Source organism: Arabidopsis lyrata (assembly GCF_000004255.2).
Source record: "Arabidopsis lyrata subsp. lyrata unplaced genomic scaffold ARALYscaffold_4, whole genome shotgun sequence".
Classification (NCBI taxonomy): domain Eukaryota; kingdom Viridiplantae; phylum Streptophyta; class Magnoliopsida; order Brassicales; family Brassicaceae; genus Arabidopsis; species Arabidopsis lyrata.
This window is the reverse complement of record NW_003302552.1, coordinates 18360353-18380710: the sequence shown is the minus strand read 5'-3', so window position 1 is coordinate 18380710 and position 20358 is coordinate 18360353. Positions and strand designations below refer to the sequence as shown.

Here is a 20358-nt window from a genome sequence, read left to right as displayed (position 1 = left end):
ATATATTTTTCTAAATGAAAAGGGATTTAGGAATTGGGTTTTAGAGCTGGAAAAAAAAAATCTTCAGCAATTCTATTTTCTTCAATCAGATATTTTATGACCTTTAAATTATTATTTTCTTCTTAAAACGTCCAAACTTTTGTTAATTTGAAAACTAATCAAATTCTTCTTCTTTTCTTTTGTAATGTTTATTTGGTTTAAGAAATTGCTAATCTTATATATGTCAACAGAAGACAACAGATCGAAAAGTTCTCATAGAGACGAGAAAATGTATTAGGAGAGATTAAGAGAACAAGAGTCATGCATATTCATGAGATTTGTAGGAAAAGACATCTCTACACTAGAAAAAAAAAGAAAACATACACCAATATTGTGCTTAAGCATACGTGAGGTGAGATCAGTAGCGTCTTATAATAATTTTTTCATATGAAGTTGTAAAATTGCATAATGAATCAAATTGATACACAAATCTAGATATATGTTGATCCGGACAGAACACCAAAAAATCCATTTTGTGTCCACTCCTAAATACATGTAACGTACTAGACAAACAGAGATGATGTTATGTTTTCCAGGTCAACTATAATAATCAACGACAAATTTTGGAATCGTTGATATTGAAACAAGTTGTAAATGAAGTTTATATTGAGTGATTTAAATATGAAAACAAGAAAAAAGATTTTGTTGCCGATATGCCGCATGTGATCTATAGGACTTAAGCATCCATGTGTAAGTGTTAGTTGTCTCCGTAAAGACTTGACCAAAACGCGCAATAATTTCCGTGAATCTTTTTAGCTTACGTACTTAACAAAAATCCATAGTGGGTAAAATCCTCAACGGTTTCACACGTGGCAAATATGAGGACCCGGTTCTATCCTGACCCGACCCGATAAGAAAACTCGAACTCTGTCTCTCTGTTTCTTGTAATGAAATTTATCTCACACGGAGAAGAAGATCGAATTGAGCTTGGTTTTCGTAAAGATCTCTAATTTATCTCAGGGTTGGTTTATTGCGAAGACAGAGATATTCGTAATCCATGGATAAGCCTCTGCTTTCAGGTAATTTAGATGAACCTATCATCTCCTCTGTGTATATCTCCTTTGAGTCCTCTGATTCATTGTCGAAATTCTCATTTAGGATCAGAGAAAACGAATGAATCCGAAAGGCTGGATTCATACCAGTACCTGCAGAGAAATAGCTCATCTGCTCGTAACCCTTCCTTCGCCGGAGCTGGCGTCACCGTCGAAGAAATCCGTACCGCTTCTGCTGTTTCTTCTGATCCTCCGTCTCTTTATCCTCCCGTTATCAAGACCCCTGTTTCGTTACCCATTCGTAAGTCTCCTTCCATCTTTCCTGATCCTTCAAAATTTTGTATTGACACCTTTAGTTATTTGATCAGCTTTCATTGAAAGTATCAAACTTTTATTTGAGTCTTGATTCTTAGTGGTACTTTCGGTGATTGTTTTCTCTAGCTTTTGTTTTTTGATCTTCGAAATGTCAAAGTTTCATCATTTCCTATGATCTTCCAAATGTGAAAGTTTCATCATTTCTGATATCTTCTTGGCGTTTCACAGCTCAAGCTATTGGTTATCCGAGTGCATCTGGAGCAGGTCATGAACTGCAAAGGTAAGTTCAATCAAAATGGTTCCTACTGTTTTGATCTCATTGCGGTTGTTATCCCTTACTTTTTAAACATATGTTGAACTTTCGTAAATTTCTACAGGCAGTTTCTTGATGAGATTGAAATAAGAGAGCTGCTTATTGATCATATTGGCCATCGTTGCTGTTGGGGAAGCCGTCCTGCTCGTACGTGGAAGATTCATGCTGTTGAAGACTGCAATGTTTATGTGGGAACTCTTGACACTTTCATTGAGGAGAGGGAAGCTTTAACACAGACAGTGCCTTTCACTGGTGGTGATTTCAATGGAAAGAAACATGGATCTGAACCGGAGTTATGGAAATTGGACCTGAGATCACAATTTCCTACTCTGTTTGTCCCTTATAAAGAAACTCAAGTTCCGGTTCCTAATTCTGAGACTGTTGAGAAGTGCACGGGTATCAATATTTATGTCTATGATTAGTAATAGGACAATTTGAATCTTTTAGAGACTGATTCTGTATAATTGACTTACAGGTTGCACAGGAAGAGGGGATGTAGTATGTCCAACATGCAATGCCGATGGAGAGCCGGGATTTTACAAGGAGAATCAGATGCTGAAGTGTTCCACTTGCTATGGAAGAGGTTTGGTTGCTCATAAAGATGGGTCTGACACAATGTGAGTTCATATCAAGAACTCAACTTATACTTTGATGGTTGCAAAATGAAAAATGTGGTTCTAATTACAGAGAACTCTCTTTTCTCCGTAGATGCACAAACTGCAGCGGTAAGGGAAAGCTTCCCTGCCCAACTTGCCAATCTCGCGGGTTAATCAAATGTCAGACTTGTAACAGTACTGGATCTCTTTTGACAAGCAGTATCGCAGTTGTAAGATGGTAAGTTTACAAATTCTTAGGACATATAGCTTTGAGTGGCAATTTAAAGATTTGGTTTTTGTTTTCGGGCTTTGACAGGAAGACTTTGTCGAAGCGAAAGGTGAGTGCAACAAGAGGGGCTGGTTCAGTACCAGAAGAAGTATTTGACAGAGCAGAAGGAGTTCAGCTTTGCAACACACAAGCTTACCAGTGCACGCCGGCTTACTTTGCAGACTCATATTTCCTCAACAGATTCTCCTCAGAAGTAATCTCGTTAAGAGCTGAAGTTCCACCGACGGCGAATGTGGTCTGCGAGAGACACACCATATCTGTTGTGCCTGTCACTCGTGTCACCATGGAAGATCGTGGTAAAGCGTTCAGCTTTTACATAATCGGTTTTGGTAAAGAGATATACTTGAAAGATTATTACCCAGCAAGGTTCTGTTGGGGTTTGTGTCCTTGTCTTGAGTGGTTAAAGGTTTGAAAAACCAGAATTGATCTTTCTTCTTGTCTACTTGGGTGTAAAGAAACAAACAAGAATGCCTGTATACAGAGCAGTAAATGCGGTTTGTATACTATTGTATTGTATTGTGGATTGAGAGCTTTAGAGAGAAAATCAGACTGGATTTCTAGACCTTTGTGAGCTTTAAATTGTTGTATGGTGCAAAATGAAGTCAATAAGTTTTTATCAAAAAAAAGAAAAATGAAATTGATACGATTGAAAGATACCATAGATATAAAGTATTTCTCTACCAGATAGGCGGAACCCAAAATTTGTTTAGTGATAGAAGAAGATGGAGACAGATAGAAGAGTAAATTAGACATGGGAGAGTCTCTTCACTTGGCTTTGTTGGCAGACTTCTTGGTGATGTCCTTCTTAGGTTTCAACTTGTCCGACCTTCCTGACTTGTCTGACCTTCCTGACTTCTTCTTCTCCTTCTTGACGTTGTACATGTTTATCGCCTAAATCATAATAATATGCATCAGATTAACACAATCTTTTCACATACAAACATCATAGGCAATAGACCAAACCAGAGAGGAGAGCTGAGAAGTATATTGGTTTTACCTTGCCAACATTGAGGATCTCATGCGAATGCTTTGAGAATATCTTGCTGAGTACATTATTTGTCTGTTCTTTTTCTGCGTTAGCATCCCCGCGCCCTGCAACAACCGGTAAATACTGCAAATATCCCACAAATAGCATCAACAGATATAGTCATTTTAGTAATCCCCTAGTACATGTCGAAAATTTTAACCAAAGGAGGGAAAAGATTGCTGAGTTACCTTGTGATGTTTGCCCTGCTTCTTAGGAGGTTTTTCTCCAGGCAGCTTTTTATCGAATTTTCCACCACTAGCGGTTGAAGTAGCGGCTAAACCTGCTACGTCTCCAAGTTCATCCTTTCCAATTTTCTTTGGTTGAGCTTTCGTTCCTGATATGGGCAACGATGTTGCAGCAAGTTGAACATGGCTGCAAATAATGTTGACCCAGTTAGATCTTCAGTTTTCAAAAAGCATGAATCATGTGGTATGATACCCCGCGTTGCGCATAAAAATGGAACAGGTCAACTCAAAAACTGAAACTATACGTTGACAAAAACCAGCAAATAAGCTTAAACTCATAAAAGAAATCCTATATGGAGCTAGCAGTGACTTCAATTTCTTCCCGTCAGATAAAACTTAAAATTTAGCAACTATATCGGTATGCTATCTCAAGCAAGGATAACATATGCAATACCGATCAAAGAAGTTGTTTTACCTTGGTAAAGCACCAGCTTTTTCAGCTGCCTTCAAATTCTGAAGTCGATTCTTTTCTTGCTTTCCAACTCTCTTCTTTTTGTCATCCAGTCTCTTGGCAAAAGGATCTACTCCTGGTTCTGCAATTATCCAAAAGCTTTCATAAATAGTAGAAAAATACTGTAACGCAACTCCATATCCTTGTCTTCACACTCAACGAGATTAGATTTCAACATTGTCTCTAACAACATAATCTAGATGCCGCAAAACAAAAGAGATAAGATAGTTTTTTTTCATAGACCTACCATCTGTTGCCTTTGCCTCAATGATGGGAACATCATTATCATCGTTAACACGGTCGTAACCATGGCGGCGCTTAAACTGATCAGTTTGTTCATCATATACAAGTTTATCCTTCTTGCGCTTCTGTATACCTAAGAAACAGAACCAAGAACAATTTCAAACCAAATAAACATTAGTACCTTCAAACTATATAGAACACAGAGGTCGTCGACCCATCAAAATCTGAACAAAATCAAACTTGCTATCCTCAAAACAATTTCTCAAACAGTTTTACCTTTCTTGAGCGCAAATTCTTCCCACTTTGTAGGAGGCTTAGGCCTTGGAATCTGAAAAAAAAAAAGGAGAAGGTTAGCATGCTTTAGTACATTCAAAAATATGAACACCCTTGTAAGAAACCACTCGTTTGCATTTCAAACTGGAAGATCTTACATGTTTCTCTCTAGGAAGTTTGGTTGTAGGCGGAGGCAATTGGACAATAGGACCATCATTAGTTTCAGTAGAAGGAAAGTTGAAAAGAGTATTAGCTATTGCCTGAACAAGTTTTGTTCCCTCCCTAATGCACTCATTCACAAGCTCCTCCCTAATATAAAAATGGGAGAAACAGTCATCAATAACAGAAACAGAACAAACTCTCAACAGAAACAAGTAACTAAACTCAGACGATATTGTATTGATAGCGACAAAGCATTGTTTCCTAATTACAGAAAAATGTAACTGAGAAAAATGTTCAACTCCCAAATCTCTTAAACAACACTCAGAGAGGTGGCTAAAAGACACAACCTTTTCAATTGGGTCAAGGTTTAAGATATTTAACTTGTACTTCCGAGATTGATGTTTAGAGAAATGCATCTCTTAAACGAACTAATCTTAATCCAAAACAGATACAGAGAAGGTAACATGACAAATAGGGTTACTGTTCGTCTCGCAGACTAGCTAGTTTCACAAATCCATATCCACTTTTAAACAGCAAAAAGAAACACTTAACTAGAAATCAAAGCTTTTGTTAATAATCACTCATACGAAAAATCCATACTTTACTTTTCTTAATTCAGCAATCAAAAAGTTTACAACAAGTATGAAGATAAACCCACATCAAATCAACTAAATAAAGATTAAACAAATATAAAATCAAGCCGCCGCCACCGAAGAACTCAACACAAGCTTCACGAAAGATAGATAAGACGAGAAAGGACAAACCTTGAAGAAGGAGCAGAAGGGAAGCGGTGATTGGGATTGAAAGCCAAGAGATTTCCGACATCGACCTGGTATATTTGTTCTGTCTCCATCTCGGTCTCCATGTCTTCCCGGCGCAGTGTTTTGGAATTGAGAGTGGAGGAAGGAAGAAAGAAACTTTTTTTCTTAGGGTTTTGCGATATTTTGAGTAAAACCTCCTTCTCTCTCTCCAATTTAAATAACGGAAATTTGCTAAGACATCCTTACAACTTTCAAACTTTTACAATTTTGTACTATACTTTTTTCCTAAACAAATAAGTACTTAATATTTATTAATGTTTTTTGTTTTTTTTCGCCTTTTTAATGTTTTTTTTGTCACGCATATACCACGAGTCCACGACGTTATCTTAGAGACTAGTGGCTAACCTTGAGTTTTGGTTTTGGTTCAATAACACGATCTGGTGAGTTTTGGTTGATTCTTTCAAACCGTTCATTAATCCTCAATTACAATAAGAGATGATTCAACTTTTTGATTAGAAGAACAAAAACATGTGAAAATTTAGCTTCTTCACGAATCTTGATTATACAAGAACATGATCGAAGGTACAAAGAAGTAAAGCAATGATCCTATCTAATCACACCGACTTTCGCGTGTTTATGTCTTCGTTATGTGCTCTCTACTCCTACAACGATCATTTTCCAAATAAATCATTTCAATGCAGCAGAGATACACATTTGAATCTTATGTTGTTTAACGCTTGATTTCAACATAATTCTTCTACTAATTGTTGCCCTTCACTTTTAGTTTTTGAAGAAGAATATGCCGTGTCTAAGTGTCTTCATAATTATATCGTTATATACGCTAATAGTTCTTCCATTTTTTCAAGAAAGAACCAAATATATCACCAAACAAGTTTTTTAAATTACTTCTTATATATATATAATATACACATACATGTTCCATAAACAAGAGATTTCATATGAAACCAAATATTCTACGTTTCTTCTTGTAACTGCATTTTTGCGTTAAGAAATACAATGCTACCGTTTCTATACGCTGGTTAATTCACAAACGAAATCTAGTTTATAAAACGAAGACCATCATGTTTTTAGTAATTCATTGTATCATGTATCAGAAAAATTGAAGTTTTACAACCGACAATTCATTTCTAACATTATTAATTAACATCCAAAAAATCTGTTTACATAGAAAAATAATTGACGACGATCAACTAGTAAAACATACTTTCATAACATTCAAAACATCACTAAACAGCCAAATCAATATGATTTTAGCTTTTTTTTTGGGTACAACAAATTTGTATACCTCGTCCAAAAGATATACAAATGATTTTTGTACTTGACTTAAGCAAATGACAAGCTCACATGTAAGATCAAGATTCGAGAGAGATCGTGTATCGGCCGTCTGATTCAGATCCAACGGCCATCAAGGCACAAAGAAGATGCAGAAGACGAATTTTACGCTGGTGCTTTTGCCGACCGGCTTGAGATCCGGAATGTGTTTGGAATGTATCCACGTGGTAGCAGGCGATAGGAGGCTGATGTATCTGGTTAGGGTTACGTGTCCAATTATATTTGCGGCAAATCTAAGGTTTGCCCCACATGATACATCTTGATCAAGTGTTAATTTGTACGTTTTAAAATTTCTAGTGTAAAAAAATTAGCTAAACCTGAACATTTAAAGACAAGATAATACTTTTAAAAAACATGTAATGATAGCAACTAAGTTGGATTGTTCATTTTTCTAAATAAAAGATTAATAATTAAGGGTAAACGAACGACTTGTGTGGAGTGGCACATGTCGAGGTGTGGCGAGAGAGAGAGAGAGAGTTAGTGGATCGGGTATCAACCATTTTGTTGTGGGATATGTTTAGAATTAGAACTTAGAACTATACTTTTAAGATATGGTAAATATAAAAGTTTTGTTGATTTTTTAAATGATAAGATTTGATGTATTTGTTATAGAGGGTGCATTATATATAGTGAAACTGTCCTCAGGTCTACCAATATGAAAGAATTTACCCCAAAAAAAAACAATTAATCTTGTTTAACACGTTTAGTCTTGCTATAATCTTTCTCTATGCGAATGCGACCATATGAACGAATTTTCATGCAAAGACGCTAAAGGAGATTGCACTCTCTTCCATCTCTGGCCTATAACCTTGTGTGTTTATTGCACACACGGTGAAATAAGAAGAGACAAATATAAGAAATTTTACAAATAAGGTCTCTAATGACGAAATTAACATATGGAGTTTTGTAAACATTTATGTTTAGGGTATTATCTATTCCCAAAAATTTAAAATCCACATTTATATGACATGCTTAAACTTGGAAAAACTCTTATATACCAAATAATTATATAATTGAAGTTGATTTGCAATGAAACATACAGTATTGTATGTTAATGTTTTGTATTGGGAATTACTCATAAATAAATTAAAGAATGTAAAATCAACCCCAAAAAAAAAAGCATATGATTAGCAAAAGCCCCACACACAAAGTCACAAACAAACATAAATCTGTACTATATATAAATTACACAAACACATAGACATGAAGCCGAAACAGAGAGAGATTAGAAAAAGCTTCGACGCCTCTCAAGCACAAGCCGAATCTCACGGTGGCTACCCTAATACACAAACCCCAAAAAAAACCATAACATGCCTAACCACTACTAACCCTCTAAATCCAAAACATCAACTAACAAAAAAAAAACCAACCTTTTTTTTTTGTATTTCTCTCTCTCAAAAAAAATAAAAAATCAATCCTTTATTCAATTTGGCGCTGTTCCGGAGATTGATTTTGCTTCTCAGGCGGCGATATGTCGGCGGCCGGTGCAAGCCCTTTGGCTGTTGCACCAATCACAGCCCCCACCACCACCACACGCCGCCGTGTCGGAGATTCTTTAGAAACCACCTCCGAACGACCTTCCATTTCATCCGATTACTGCAATAATAACACAGTTAACATCGCTGTCTCGCCGGATTTAGACGACGGCGAAACAGGTTTACAAGGCGGCGCGTGTTCTTCACCTTCCTCAATTGGTTCCTCCTCTAGCGGATCTCATTACCACCACGATCATCACTACCATCATCATCCAACGATTCGGTACCTTCTCCTCCGTAAACTACGGTTACCGTTTCTCTTCGACGGTGGTGGATCAACGGCTGTGGTGGGTCAAGGATGGTTCTTTTGTTCAGGGAGAAACATGGGTCGTCGGATCTTGGGTCTTCTCATGATCCTCGTCGTCGCTTCTCTCTTCCTTAGAGTTTCTCTCATGAGTGGGCGCGTCGTTGACCAAGCACACCGGAGAGATTTGAACGAGCTCGTCGTCGTACGGACGTTACACGAAGATTGGTCAATGGCTCAACGTGCAATGACGGAGAACGTCGTCATTGAGAAGCTTCCCGTGAGTTTTCTTCTTCTTCTTCTTCATTAAATTTTGCAAAATTAAAAAAAAAAAAAAAACAAAATTTTAGCTATATAGATTATTCTGATCGATGCCCAATTGAGAAACAGAGAAATTGGGTTCGTCAAGTGATTAATCAATTCTTGTGATCAGTTTTTGTTTTTATCAATGTGTGATGAATTTTCTCTCTGTTTTTGATTTTGATGGGAAAAAAGTTTTGAGCTTTATGATCAAAACCCAGAAATCATTTATGAGCTAAAGTTTCCTCTGTTTTCTTAACTTTGTTGAAGAGTTTTTTTTGGGTCAAAGATCGGATTTTAACGGAAATTCGCGGTTTATTTTTCTGTCTTTTTCTCGGGAAAATTCTAATAGAAAAAAAAAACAAAGTGGGGTAGGGGACGTAGAGGATACAACGTGTAATTCTCAGAATATCTCTAATGATTGCGTCACTGATAGATTAACCTAACGAATCATAATTCGTTTGCATTTTTCTGAGATTAGTTATATGAATTTGACGAGAATTAGTCAAATGAATTTGAGCAGCCTTTGTTTGGTATGGATTACTACTTTCTACAGTTTCCATTGACCTTCGATTATGTTGCTGGAATCCTTCAACTGATGCATTATTGAATAATCATTCGAAAAGGTCTCAGATTTTGTCTCTCTGGTTGATGGTGACCCTTTGATTCTTGTTGGATACTAAAAGGAATGATCTTTAATGTTTTAAGTCTCTTTTGGTTTTGCAACGTTTTTCCTGTGTTTTAAGTTCCAAAGAATGCATTTGTTGTTGGGATGATTGCAATTTATGAACTTTGACTAAGATTTAACTTTCTGTGTTTGTGAACTTCTTCTGCAAACGTATGAAGCCAAAAATCATTAATCTGTTTGACTTGATTTTCTGATGATTTGGCGGTTTACAGATTCCGGAAATATGGCAGAAACCTGAAAACGGAAATTATCGCCAGTGTGCGTCACGTCCTAAGAACCGTTCAAGTAATGCTAGTATCTTGCATTTTCTGATTCTTTAAACAAGAGTTGCAGTTTCAGGTTTTCTGAAATTTGTGTGTGATTCAGGGCTAAGTAGGAAAACCAATGGTTATCTTTTAGTACACGCGAATGGCGGATTGAATCAGATGAGAACTGGGGTGAGTTCATGTTTAAGCATTTTACAAAGATTTGATCTCTGGTGTTTCTTACCTCTCTTTATTGGTTTTTGAATAAAATGCAGATATGTGACATGGTTGCTGCAGCAAAGATTATGAATGCTACTCTTGTTCTACCTCTCCTCGACCATGAATCTTTCTGGACTGACCCCAGGTTTTATCTTATTTACTCTACACAACAAGATATTCTCCAAGAAAAGAAATGGAATTTGAAGAGATATTCTTTGTAATTTGCAGTACTTTCAAAGATATTTTTGACTGGAGACACTTCATGAACGTATTGAAAGATGATGTTGACATTGTCGAGTACTTACCTCCCCGATATGCAGCCATGAGACCTCTCCTCAAGGCTCCTGTTTCTTGGTCCAAGGTCTGTGCATTGTTTCTACCATTCCCTACAACGGATTTTAGCAGCTTTTGTGGTTAAAAGTTTTGTGCTTTACGCAGGCTAGTTACTACAGAAGCGAGATGTTACCGCTGTTGAAAAAACATAAGGTGGTAAAGTTCACACACACCGATTCGCGCCTGGCCAACAATGGCTTGCCACCATCAATCCAACGGCTGAGATGTCGTGCTAATTACCAGGCATTAGGGTACTCCAAGGAGATTGAGGAGTTTGGGAAAGTTCTGGTTAACCGGTTACGAAACAACAGTGAGCCCTTCATTGCTCTGCACTTGAGGTACTGTGATGTTTCTTTTTGCATCCCTCATTTTCATTTTTCGGGACACAGGTTGGTTAAAATGAGAATTTGAAATGCAGATACGAGAAAGATATGCTTGCCTTTACAGGCTGCAGCCACAATCTCACAGCTGGAGAAGCTGAAGAGCTGAGAATAATGAGGTACAATGTTAAACATTGGAAGGAGAAAGAGATTGACAGCAGAGAGAGGCGGATTCAAGGCGGTTGCCCGATGTCTCCTCGAGAAGCAGCCATATTTCTAAAGGCAATGGGATATCCATCCTCGACGACTGTATACATAGTTGCTGGTGAAATCTATGGAGGAAACAGTATGGATGCTTTTCGAGAAGAGTACCCAAACGTCTTCGATCATTCAACCTTAGCAACTGAAGAAGAGTTAGAGCCCTTTAAGCCATACCAGAACCGCCTGGCTGCTTTGGATTACATTGTAGCACTTGAAAGCGATGTTTTTGTATATACATATGATGGGAATATGGCTAAGGCGGTACAAGGACACCGTAGATTTGAAGGGTTTAAGAAGACTATCAATCCAGACAGGTTTGAATCAATCATTATTATTTCCTTTGTACAATTGCCTTCTTTAAAAGTTTTTCCCTGATATGGAGTGTGAATGGCAGGTTAAATTTTGTGAGACTGATAGATCATTTAGACGAGGGTGTAATGTCTTGGGATGAGTTTTCATCAGAAGTAAAGAGATTACATAACAACAGGATTGGAGCGCCATATGCGAGACACCCCGGTGAATTCCCTCGGCTAGAGGAGAATTTCTACGCGAACCCACAACCAGATTGCATATGTAACAAATCTCAGCCTGAGCAACTCTGGAAATCAAGAGAGTCAGATAGATGGAAGAAGAGTGCTTGAAGATAGAAGAAAATACACAGTGAACACAATACAACAACATTGATTCAAACCTTTTTTTAGCCTTCTTGTACAATATAGGAAAAAGAAGAAGACGATATCTTGGAAGATCATTACAAATGTGTAGAATCCATTTCAACCATACATACAGGAGCATCAAAGATATATAGCATTTTTTGTCCTTTGTGTCTCTTCAGAGCAGCTTCTATTAGAAATCTAAATAGAGATATGATTGATCCTTTGAAATCACATTATTCTTTGTATTTGTTGTTATTATAGTGACCTCAAACATTCATTATACATGATACATGGTTCCTTGCTTTCTTGATAACAAAATCCATTGTCCCACAGAGAGATAAGAGGATAGAGCCAATGGGAACTTTTAACTTATGTTTTGTTTTCAAGTTCACTGAGCCATGTGATCGGGTCCTGACCCGAATAGATTCAAACCGGGTCAACCCTTTGGAAAAACCCGGTTATGGTTTTTTCTTCAATGATGGTTAAAAAAAGTTTAGAATGTGAAAAAACAGATCGTTGGCTTCGTCTCTTCAACAAGATCTCACCAATTCGATTTTCATCACCTGTAAGTATCTCTCTCCCACCATTCTTCCTCTGCTTCTCTCTCCAACTGCTCATTTCCGGCGAGGTGACACTTTCCCGGAAAAAAATTGAACTTTGAATTTTTTGATGAAAAAATCGATCCTTTTTTCTGGAAATCGTTCCTAGATTCTGGTAAATCTGGTTGCGAGATTTGGGTTTTATTTCTTTAGGTAGATCAATCAATCAATCAGCTGGCTTGGATTTTACTAGAAATCTTGGATCTTTCGATGAAACTAAACTTACGATTGTGGTAATCGAATTGATTTAACTATTTAGAGAGAAGTTGGATTACTCTAGTTTCTGAATCTAGTTGGTTTGATGGTAATGGGTGGTCTGAGGTTTTTCTTTTTGCAATTTCAAGACAACACTGAAACACAGGAAAACAGTTTTATCTTTCAAGACACCAAATAATGAAAACTAGGACCTGCCTAGATCACTGCAGAGCTTTATAAGTAGTATTGCAATCGGTTCTTGTTCATTAATTGTTAGATTCAAGATTTTGCCTTGCTACCTTCTTTGCTTTCTTCTGAGAACGTTTAGGTACAAACCTAAGCTAAGAGTTCTCTATCTTTCAGAACATCAAATATTCAAAACCACTGTAGTTGCTCATCCTTGTCCACTTGTATGTGATACCACAAATGAATCCATGTTTACTTACAAACAATATATGTTACCGCTCTTTCCGCATAATTCTTGATTGTTTTCCAGTTTCCACAGAGAAATCATGGGGTTCTGGACACTAATGGAAGGATTGCTGCTATTTGCAAACGCACTGGCTATTCTCAACGAAGACCGTTTTCTAGCTCCCAAAGGATGGACGCTTGCAGAACTCCACCAAACCGGCAAAAGAAACTCCCTCAAAGGCCAAATCATCGGTCTCATCCACGCCTGCCATTACATGAGGCTTCCTCTTATGCTCTTTAACTTAATTGTCATCGTCTTTAAGCTTTTCTCCGGTTAAAATGATCAAATCCCTTCTTGAATAAATTCAATCCAAACATTTCTGCAACTTCATAAGCAATTCATTCTATAGTATTTAACTTCAAAAGCTCACATTGTATACCTTATTGTTATGCTTCTTACAACTACAAACACAGTGAAACAAACTAAAAACAAGTTCTTGAAACCAAAAGCTGGAAACTTTGGATCATTCATTCAACAGGAATCATGACCTCATTGGTCCTAAACGGTGGTAACGTCCATGGAGGATTATACCTAGCAAGAATGAAATCTCCGGTGATCTTAAACCCATCTTTCTCAAGATCACTAGTCAGCTTCTTCACCTTCTCACTCACCACACTATCCGACGCCGTACCACTAAACTTAACTACACCATACTTTCTCCCTCCTTCCTCCCTAATCACAACCCTCTCATCCGTCGGACGCGGCGCCTCCTCCGCCTTCTTATACATCGACGGCAACAAAAACTGCATCGTCACCATCTTCTTCCCTCCTTCACCACCTTCCTTAGTCACAACCGGAGAAGTCATCACAATCTTCTCACTCTCCTTAGTAATCACCGGAGCTGTCATCGCAATCTTCTCACCTTCTTTCGTGATCACCGGAGCAGTCATAGCAATCTTCTCCGGCTTCTCGTTCTCCGGTTTGCCAAACACACCTATGTACTTAGCCAAAACCTGAAAGCCTCCATCTTTATCACCTTTGAACTCCGACGCATCGTATGTAACCTCCGCCGCAACCGCCGGTGGATATTCACGGATCTCATAACCATCACCGGATTTAGTCACCGTGTATTTAGGAGTCTCCACAACGATTTTACCAAAAACCATTCCCATTATGTAAGTTGTACCAAAAACTATTCCCATAGGAGAAGTAGTATTTATCAGTTTGGTTCTTTCGGTTACTAAACGCAAACGTGTGGTTAGCATTTGATAAGGTAATGTGAATATAAATATTTCAATTTATTTATAGAAGAAGATATGATAAACTCAAATCGAATTTTTGGCTTTTTTGGTTGAAAAATCAGAGACGCGTCATGGTTAATAATTTGCTTTATGACTAAATTTACAGAAGTAGTTTGACACGTTACTGGTTTTTGTGGTTCAGAGTCAGAGGTTTCTTTCATTACGTGGAGGTTCAGGTTCCACGTAGTTAGCTTTTGAAAGGATTTAGTGTGTCTTTTCCTAATGAGGAATTAAGATATCTCTGTTACCAAACAGAAGACTAGGGTTTTGTCCTTTTGTTTTTTCCTCGGCGGCTTGTATAAATAGTTTTCTCGAGCTATTGAATCTTAAAATCTGTTCGACGATTTGTCTGATTAAGCTAGTTTTTTTATAGATTTTCTTATTCGATCTTGATTTCTTTTGGTTTGTGTTTTGATTAGAGCATCGGTGATGAATCCATGAAAAAATTGTTATCCTTGCACTTTGATTGCTAGTGAAGAAACAAATGGGGTTTTCGATTTCTGAGATGCTCTTTTACTTTTTGTGTCTTCTGTGTGATTCAATGCTCGATTTTGCTTCGTGTTAGGATTGGATCGGTGATTGATTAGTTTAAATACTGCGTTATCTTTCTGCAAATCTCTATAAAGGATTTGAAGATAAACCATGAAAAACCTGAGATCCAATGTTTTATAATCACTTGTTTTAAATTTGGTTTTGGTTAGAATCAGATCGATGATGTCTATTGAAATACTGCGTTATCTATCTTAAAATCTCCGAAATAGGAGTTGCAGACACTAAACAGAAAACGCTGAGATCTGGTATTAAGCCTAATTAAATTTATAGGGTTTATGATAATTGCTTGTTGTTTTGTTCTTAATATTGGTTTTTGGGTTTTTGATTCGCTTAAACATCCATGCTATATAAATTTATTCCACATACAATTGAAGTAGAAATGGTTTTAAGACTAGATGTTAGAATTTAGAAATTGCTTGTATTTCTGATAATCAACGAATAGTGTTAATTTGTTATAGCGTCAACACATTCCTAAGGAATATGACTATATGGTTAGCGACTTGGAAAGATAGAACTGAACTGCAAACGAGATGGACTGATGCAATTAGTAACTTGATGTGATTAATATGACTCTAATTTAACTTACAACTTCAAAGCAGTTTATCTAAAAAAGGTTTGTGCTAAAAGTCATCTAAAAATTTGTTAGAACTTTGAAGCATACAATGAGATTTCTTCGGAGACAAAACCTTATTTATAATAAAGGCATACGAAACTGAAATTAACTCAAAACTATCAGATGTCAATTAAATAACAAAAAATGACTAAAACGAAAACAACCATCGATTGGTTACAATTTAGACTCACCAGTTTTTTAAAAGAGACTTACCGAAAAAGCCATTATTCTGGTAAAAAAAAAAACCACCAACAAACCAGCCCAAACCGGACGGTCCAGCGAAAAAATCTTAAAATCGAACGGTTAAGTTAACATACCTTGATTTCCAATTTTGTCCCTTAGAAAAAATTTGGCTTAACCCGCCACAAGAAATCTCCCGGCAAAATCGAATTAAACCGTTCCAAAATCTCCCGCTACTCCTTTTACCTTCTTCTTCTAATCATCTTCTCCCTATCCTTGGCTTCTTCGCATTCCGATCTTTAGGGTTTCGAAGAAATGGCGAAATCAAACAGATCCAAGACTTCAGAGCGTATAATAGGCAATGGTGAAGTTACTCCGATTCAAGTCGCCTTCCTCGTTGATCGATACCTCTGCGATAATCGCTTTTTAAAAACCCGATCTCTTTTCAGATCTGAAGCTTCTTCTCTCATCTCTAATTCTCCAGTTCGCGAAGTAAGCACCTGTAGAAATTCTCAATTTGATTCATCTTCTAGTGAGAGTCTTACAGCTTTTTTGATTTCGCAGGTTCCGAATAGTTTGTTACCTTTGAATGAGATTTTGAACGAATATATTCGACTCAAGAAGGAGAAGATGATGATGGATCAGGAGAAAACGAAACTGGATCAAGAGAAAACTCGAGTTCAGAATCTATTGAATGGGATGCAAGATGTGATGAATGCTTATAACTCCACCGTCATCGCAGCTCCTCCTCCTCCTCCTCCGGCGATTGCGGCCGCAGCTTCAAAGGAGGTCCAAGTGGTTGCTTCAAGTTCTATACAGAACAACTTCGGTGTCTCTTCTTCAGGTAATTGAAGATTACTACTGCTTTTGGTTGATTCTGAGACTAAAATTGTTACTATTTTGGTTTGTGTTGATCTTGATTGTCACATTCTCTGAGTTTAAGATTGAAGCGATCTGAAATAGGTTATAGGCAAATAGAGTCGCATTTTGTGCTGATTGGTGTTGTTTAGCTAGCATTCATGTTGGTTTTGCATTTGTGTACTCAATTGCAATAGACTATAGGCAGATAGAGTTTCTTTTTGTGCTCAAGATAACTGACTTGGTCACCAAATTTGCTAATTGGTTGATTTGATTGCAGAGAATTTTCACTGGAAAGATGATATATAAGTTGATTTTGGTTGATGTTATCTGGAACTAATGACATGTTCTTATCTCCAGGCTGCACTGTGTACAACACAGCTAATGTTATGCCAGTATCATTACCAGGAAACAAAAGAGTTGGGAATTTCACAGCACCTTGTATCAGTCAGTCTATAACCAAAAAGCGAAAGAGTCCTGAAGTTTCTCTAGGAGCTCCTTCTGTTACTAGGAAAGGTAGTTGTACTGCGGTTTATTCTTTATATGTACTTCATTGATGTGATGCCTATAAGTCTTCAATCTTCATTATCCTTAAACTTGCTTTTGTGTCTTCTTTTTCTTAATCCAGGTATGAAAAAGATGCCACAAGCTGATAAGGTGACTAATTACTTGACATTTCAAACACCATCTGAAATGCAAACGCCGGTGAACAACGGTGTAGCTAATGAGTCGTCTGATCTTACATCAAGTGTGGCAAAGTGTTTGTTTGACAAATCAGGCACGTCTCCTCCGACCAATTCAGCTTGTCCAAGGACACCACAACAGAAAGTATCTCCTCAGAGTGATAAAGAAGTTACTCCTACAAACTGCACAATTGTTACTAAGGAGAGAATCACAGTCAGTCCTCTCAAACAAATTGCTTCTTATACAGTGGAAAGGAGCCATACGGTTTCTTCTTTTTCGCCGGTAAAGTCTAATCTTAAAATGTCGAGTAAAAGAGATCATGTGAAAGGAAGGCTCAACTTCGATGACACTGAAGCCACAATGCACTTAGATGCACCTGCCACTGCGGATATAGTTTCAACTTCCTCATCTGGCTCTGAAGCAGAAGCTGATTTATTTGACATAGATTTCTCAAATATAGATCTTCTGAGTGAAGACTTTTCATTTTCGGAGCTACTAGTCGATTTCGATCTTGGTTGTGAAGGAATGCCAGACCCTTGCCTACCACAGCCATCAAATTTCCACATAGAGAATGCTTCAGGGTATATTCTTCTCTTTTGGCTTAGTAACCATCTGAAAATTCCAATTATCTACTACCATTTTACTTATTAGATCCAATTCTGAATGACAGGTCATCTCCTGAATCAAGAAACACGAATCTAGAGCCTGATCAGGTTGTATCAGAGTATACATCAACAGTAACAGAAATGATTCAAGGGAAAGACATGAACACACAAGGTGTGTTTGTCCAGTCTTCACTTAATATTTTAGATATAAAACTCCTATAGCTTTTTTCACTGCTAAACTCTTACTGTTTCAATTTGCAGGATCTGACTCTATGACTACTGTAAAGTCCATAACAAAATGTCTACAAATCTTAAGTCCTGGTAATTGCTCTTTCTCACTGTGATCTCATCATGCATATTTTATTCCTATCATGACAATTTTTCTTCTATCTGCAGCTAAGAATTGCAGACAGAGAGTCACAATTGACTGATTCGATTCTCCGAGTTGATCACCACGCTTCTATGCATTTTGAGAGGTTCAACATTATCTTAGATCGTTTTTTGAATATATTGTGAGAACGTAGCCCTTTGGTGAGCTCCTGACTAGTTCTAAATGTAAGTTATATACATTATTAATTATCTCCTGTTAAGTTAGTATAGTTTTTGGTAGCTCAATTCTCTACATAACTATTGATAAAAGTAGAATTAACTTGTTATTTTAATTCATGTCTCTGTTTGATTTACCACCAAAACTGTCTGAATCAAACCAAGTACTTCTCCAGCTTCTTCACTATTTTCTGTCCACCTAATTTGGGCCACCAGCCAAATTTTTCTGTTGAACAAAACATATGATTCAAATACTTCCAGTTTCTGGTCTTGTGTAAACAACTTTTCCAGTTTTGAACATGAAACTGTTGAGACAGAGCAACTACTTGTGTTGTCCTTTTCCATGTTTATTAACAAACAAAACATAAGAGTCAAAAAAAGAAAAAAGAAATTGGGCAGAATATATGAGTAACACTCGTACGAGGTGTTTTTAACATTACCTTCATGTGTCCTAGTTACAAAATGTACGTAAGAATTCTTCACATTTTGGAATTTTACATTGAATAATTTTGTTGAATTAATATTTTAATTTCTTATAAGTGACAAAATGATTTGCAGTATTTGTAAATGTCCTCAAGTATAACAATGACAGCTTTTCATTTCTCTTAAAATTGTGGGTTGCTTGTTCATTAAAGCAAAAATAGTCGAGTTCTATGATATAATGAACTTATTCTTAGTGAAAGGTATTCATTCTTCTTTTCTTTTCTTTTTTTGTGTTAAAATGGTATTCAATCATATTTAGTAGCAGTAAAATATTCGGTGTTCTTTGAATACGAATAACAAATCGTCAGAGCTTGATAATTTTACTACCTCCCAAATATTCAACATGCTTCATCTCATGAATTGAATTGAGTTAGTAGTTTAGTACATACCTCCTCCCTTGAAAAGATAATGACCTCATAATATATTTAAAATATCTGTCACTTTGATAGAAGAAAATTCCAAATATAAGATTCAAATGAAACAAAAAATAGGTATGTCTTGTCATTAGAACCAGACCCACCAACTTGATAAACTGTTGTATTTTATTTTCCATCAAAATTCGTTTTACCCTTTTTGTTTCTTTCTTTCTTTTATTCCTTTGATGTCCATGGTGGTTCAACATTTTGACGTGGAAAATGAGATTCCTATTTCTTTTTAGTTTTAATTTGTATGGCTTTAAGAATAAATTGATATTCCTTGCTTGTTTGAAATATCTTTCTTCCTCATAAAATAAATTTTAATCTGCGTTTTAGATCTGTTTCTCTTGGCTAACTAGAAACATTATATAATACGGCTTTTTTTTTTTTTTTTTTTTTTTTGTGTTGTTATAATATTACACCGTTAGATTTACTAAAGATTTTAGTGGTATGAGTATGACATTCATAAGGTTGTGATAAATCCTCATGTGGAGGAAGTGAGGATGAGTTTGAGGACCAAAAATAAAATCAAGAGAATCTGAGAGTGATAAAAAAAAATGGAAATATGCATATATATGATGTTATGGTGCAGACGCAAACACAAAATAGCCATATCTTGTTTCTCAAAATTGTGTTTGGCGTAATATATCGACATTAAGTTGCCGACTAACGATGAGGAAAATTACAAAATAATGATCGGTAAGAGATTCTAGCTGCAAGAAAATATGGTAGTGTGAGTGAATAAGATAATCACTGGAGTGATAATATTTCAATGATTTCATATTTTCATTAGTATACTTGTTTTATGGTATACCAAAATAAATTATGGTAAATGAAGAGAGTTGAAATTATTCAATTCAAGATAAAGTACAATTATATATGCGATAAAACTCAAAAAAAACTTGTCTGAATTATCTATTATCCATGCAGATAAGATCTATACATGTTTTCCTACGAATTATAAAACCAATTTCCACAATTTGATTACTGGTGTGTAAGTGTGTTATTAACATCAAATTTAAATCAAATAACTGGATCGGACAATTAGACTCCT

At 36.5% G+C, this 20358-nt stretch overlaps 6 protein-coding genes across 9 annotated transcripts; 4 read left to right on the top strand and 2 right to left on the bottom strand.

The window, feature by feature from the left end:
• The first annotated feature begins 909 nt into the window (after positions 1–909).
• On the top strand, positions 910–3170 carry LOC9315789 (protein SSUH2 homolog). Of its 2 annotated transcripts, none has more exons than XM_021029138.1 (7): positions 910–1058; positions 1138–1332; positions 1575–1626; positions 1724–2055; positions 2135–2276; positions 2368–2493; positions 2572–3170. In XM_021029138.1, exons 1-7 carry the CDS (start codon positions 1037–1039, stop codon positions 2954–2956), a joined length of 1254 nt encoding a protein of 417 aa, XP_020884797.1. In that variant the 5' UTR covers positions 910–1036; the 3' UTR covers positions 2957–3170. The 2 variants fall into 2 exon arrangements, with proteins under 2 accessions (XP_020884797.1, XP_020884798.1); XM_021029139.1 differs by having other exon boundaries at positions 911–1058; positions 1144–1332.
• Positions 3171–3174: 4 nt separating this feature from the next.
• Positions 3175–5885, bottom strand: LOC9315788 (ribosome biogenesis regulatory protein homolog). The gene is made up of 8 exons (XM_021029140.1): positions 5710–5885; positions 4942–5092; positions 4787–4838; positions 4515–4643; positions 4232–4349; positions 3760–3943; positions 3542–3655; positions 3175–3435 (listed from the first exon to the last, which is right to left on the bottom strand). Exons 1-8 carry the CDS (start codon positions 5808–5810, stop codon positions 3310–3312), a joined length of 975 nt encoding a protein of 324 aa, XP_020884799.1. The 5' UTR covers positions 5811–5885; the 3' UTR covers positions 3175–3309.
• Positions 5886–8072: 2187 nt separating this feature from the next.
• On the top strand, positions 8073–12140 carry LOC9317623 (uncharacterized protein At1g04910). Its single transcript, XM_002881511.2, has 8 exons — positions 8073–9118; positions 10039–10111; positions 10193–10263; positions 10347–10435; positions 10519–10651; positions 10729–10961; positions 11042–11518; positions 11599–12140. Exons 1-8 carry the CDS (start codon positions 8531–8533, stop codon positions 11843–11845), a joined length of 1911 nt encoding a protein of 636 aa, XP_002881557.1. The 5' UTR covers positions 8073–8530; the 3' UTR covers positions 11846–12140.
• Positions 12141–12320: 180 nt separating this feature from the next.
• Positions 12321–13495, top strand: LOC9315787 (protein transport protein yos1). Of its 3 annotated transcripts, none has more exons than XM_002881510.2 (2): positions 12321–12425; positions 13151–13495. In XM_002881510.2, exon 2 carries the CDS (start codon positions 13167–13169, stop codon positions 13401–13403), a length of 237 nt encoding a protein of 78 aa, XP_002881556.1. In that variant the 5' UTR covers positions 12321–12425; positions 13151–13166; the 3' UTR covers positions 13404–13495. The 3 variants fall into 3 exon arrangements, with proteins under 3 accessions (XP_002881556.1, XP_020884805.1, XP_020884806.1); XM_021029146.1 differs by having other exon boundaries at positions 12330–12425; positions 13160–13495; XM_021029147.1 differs by lacking the exon at positions 12321–12425 and adding an exon at positions 12449–13064.
• LOC9317622 lies at positions 13453–14421 on the bottom strand. Its single transcript, XM_002879673.2, has one exon. The coding sequence runs from the start codon at positions 14329–14331 to the stop codon at positions 13594–13596; it is 738 nt and encodes a 245-aa protein (XP_002879719.2). The 5' UTR covers positions 14332–14421; the 3' UTR covers positions 13453–13593.
• A 197-nt stretch (positions 14422–14618) lies between these two features.
• LOC9317621 lies at positions 14619–18551 on the top strand. The gene is made up of 7 exons (XM_002881509.2): positions 14619–16204; positions 16277–16556; positions 16931–17086; positions 17199–17835; positions 17925–18031; positions 18121–18180; positions 18256–18551. Exons 1-7 carry the CDS (start codon positions 16028–16030, stop codon positions 18288–18290), a joined length of 1452 nt encoding a protein of 483 aa, XP_002881555.1. The 5' UTR covers positions 14619–16027; the 3' UTR covers positions 18291–18551.
• The last annotated feature ends 1807 nt before the right edge of the window (positions 18552–20358 follow it).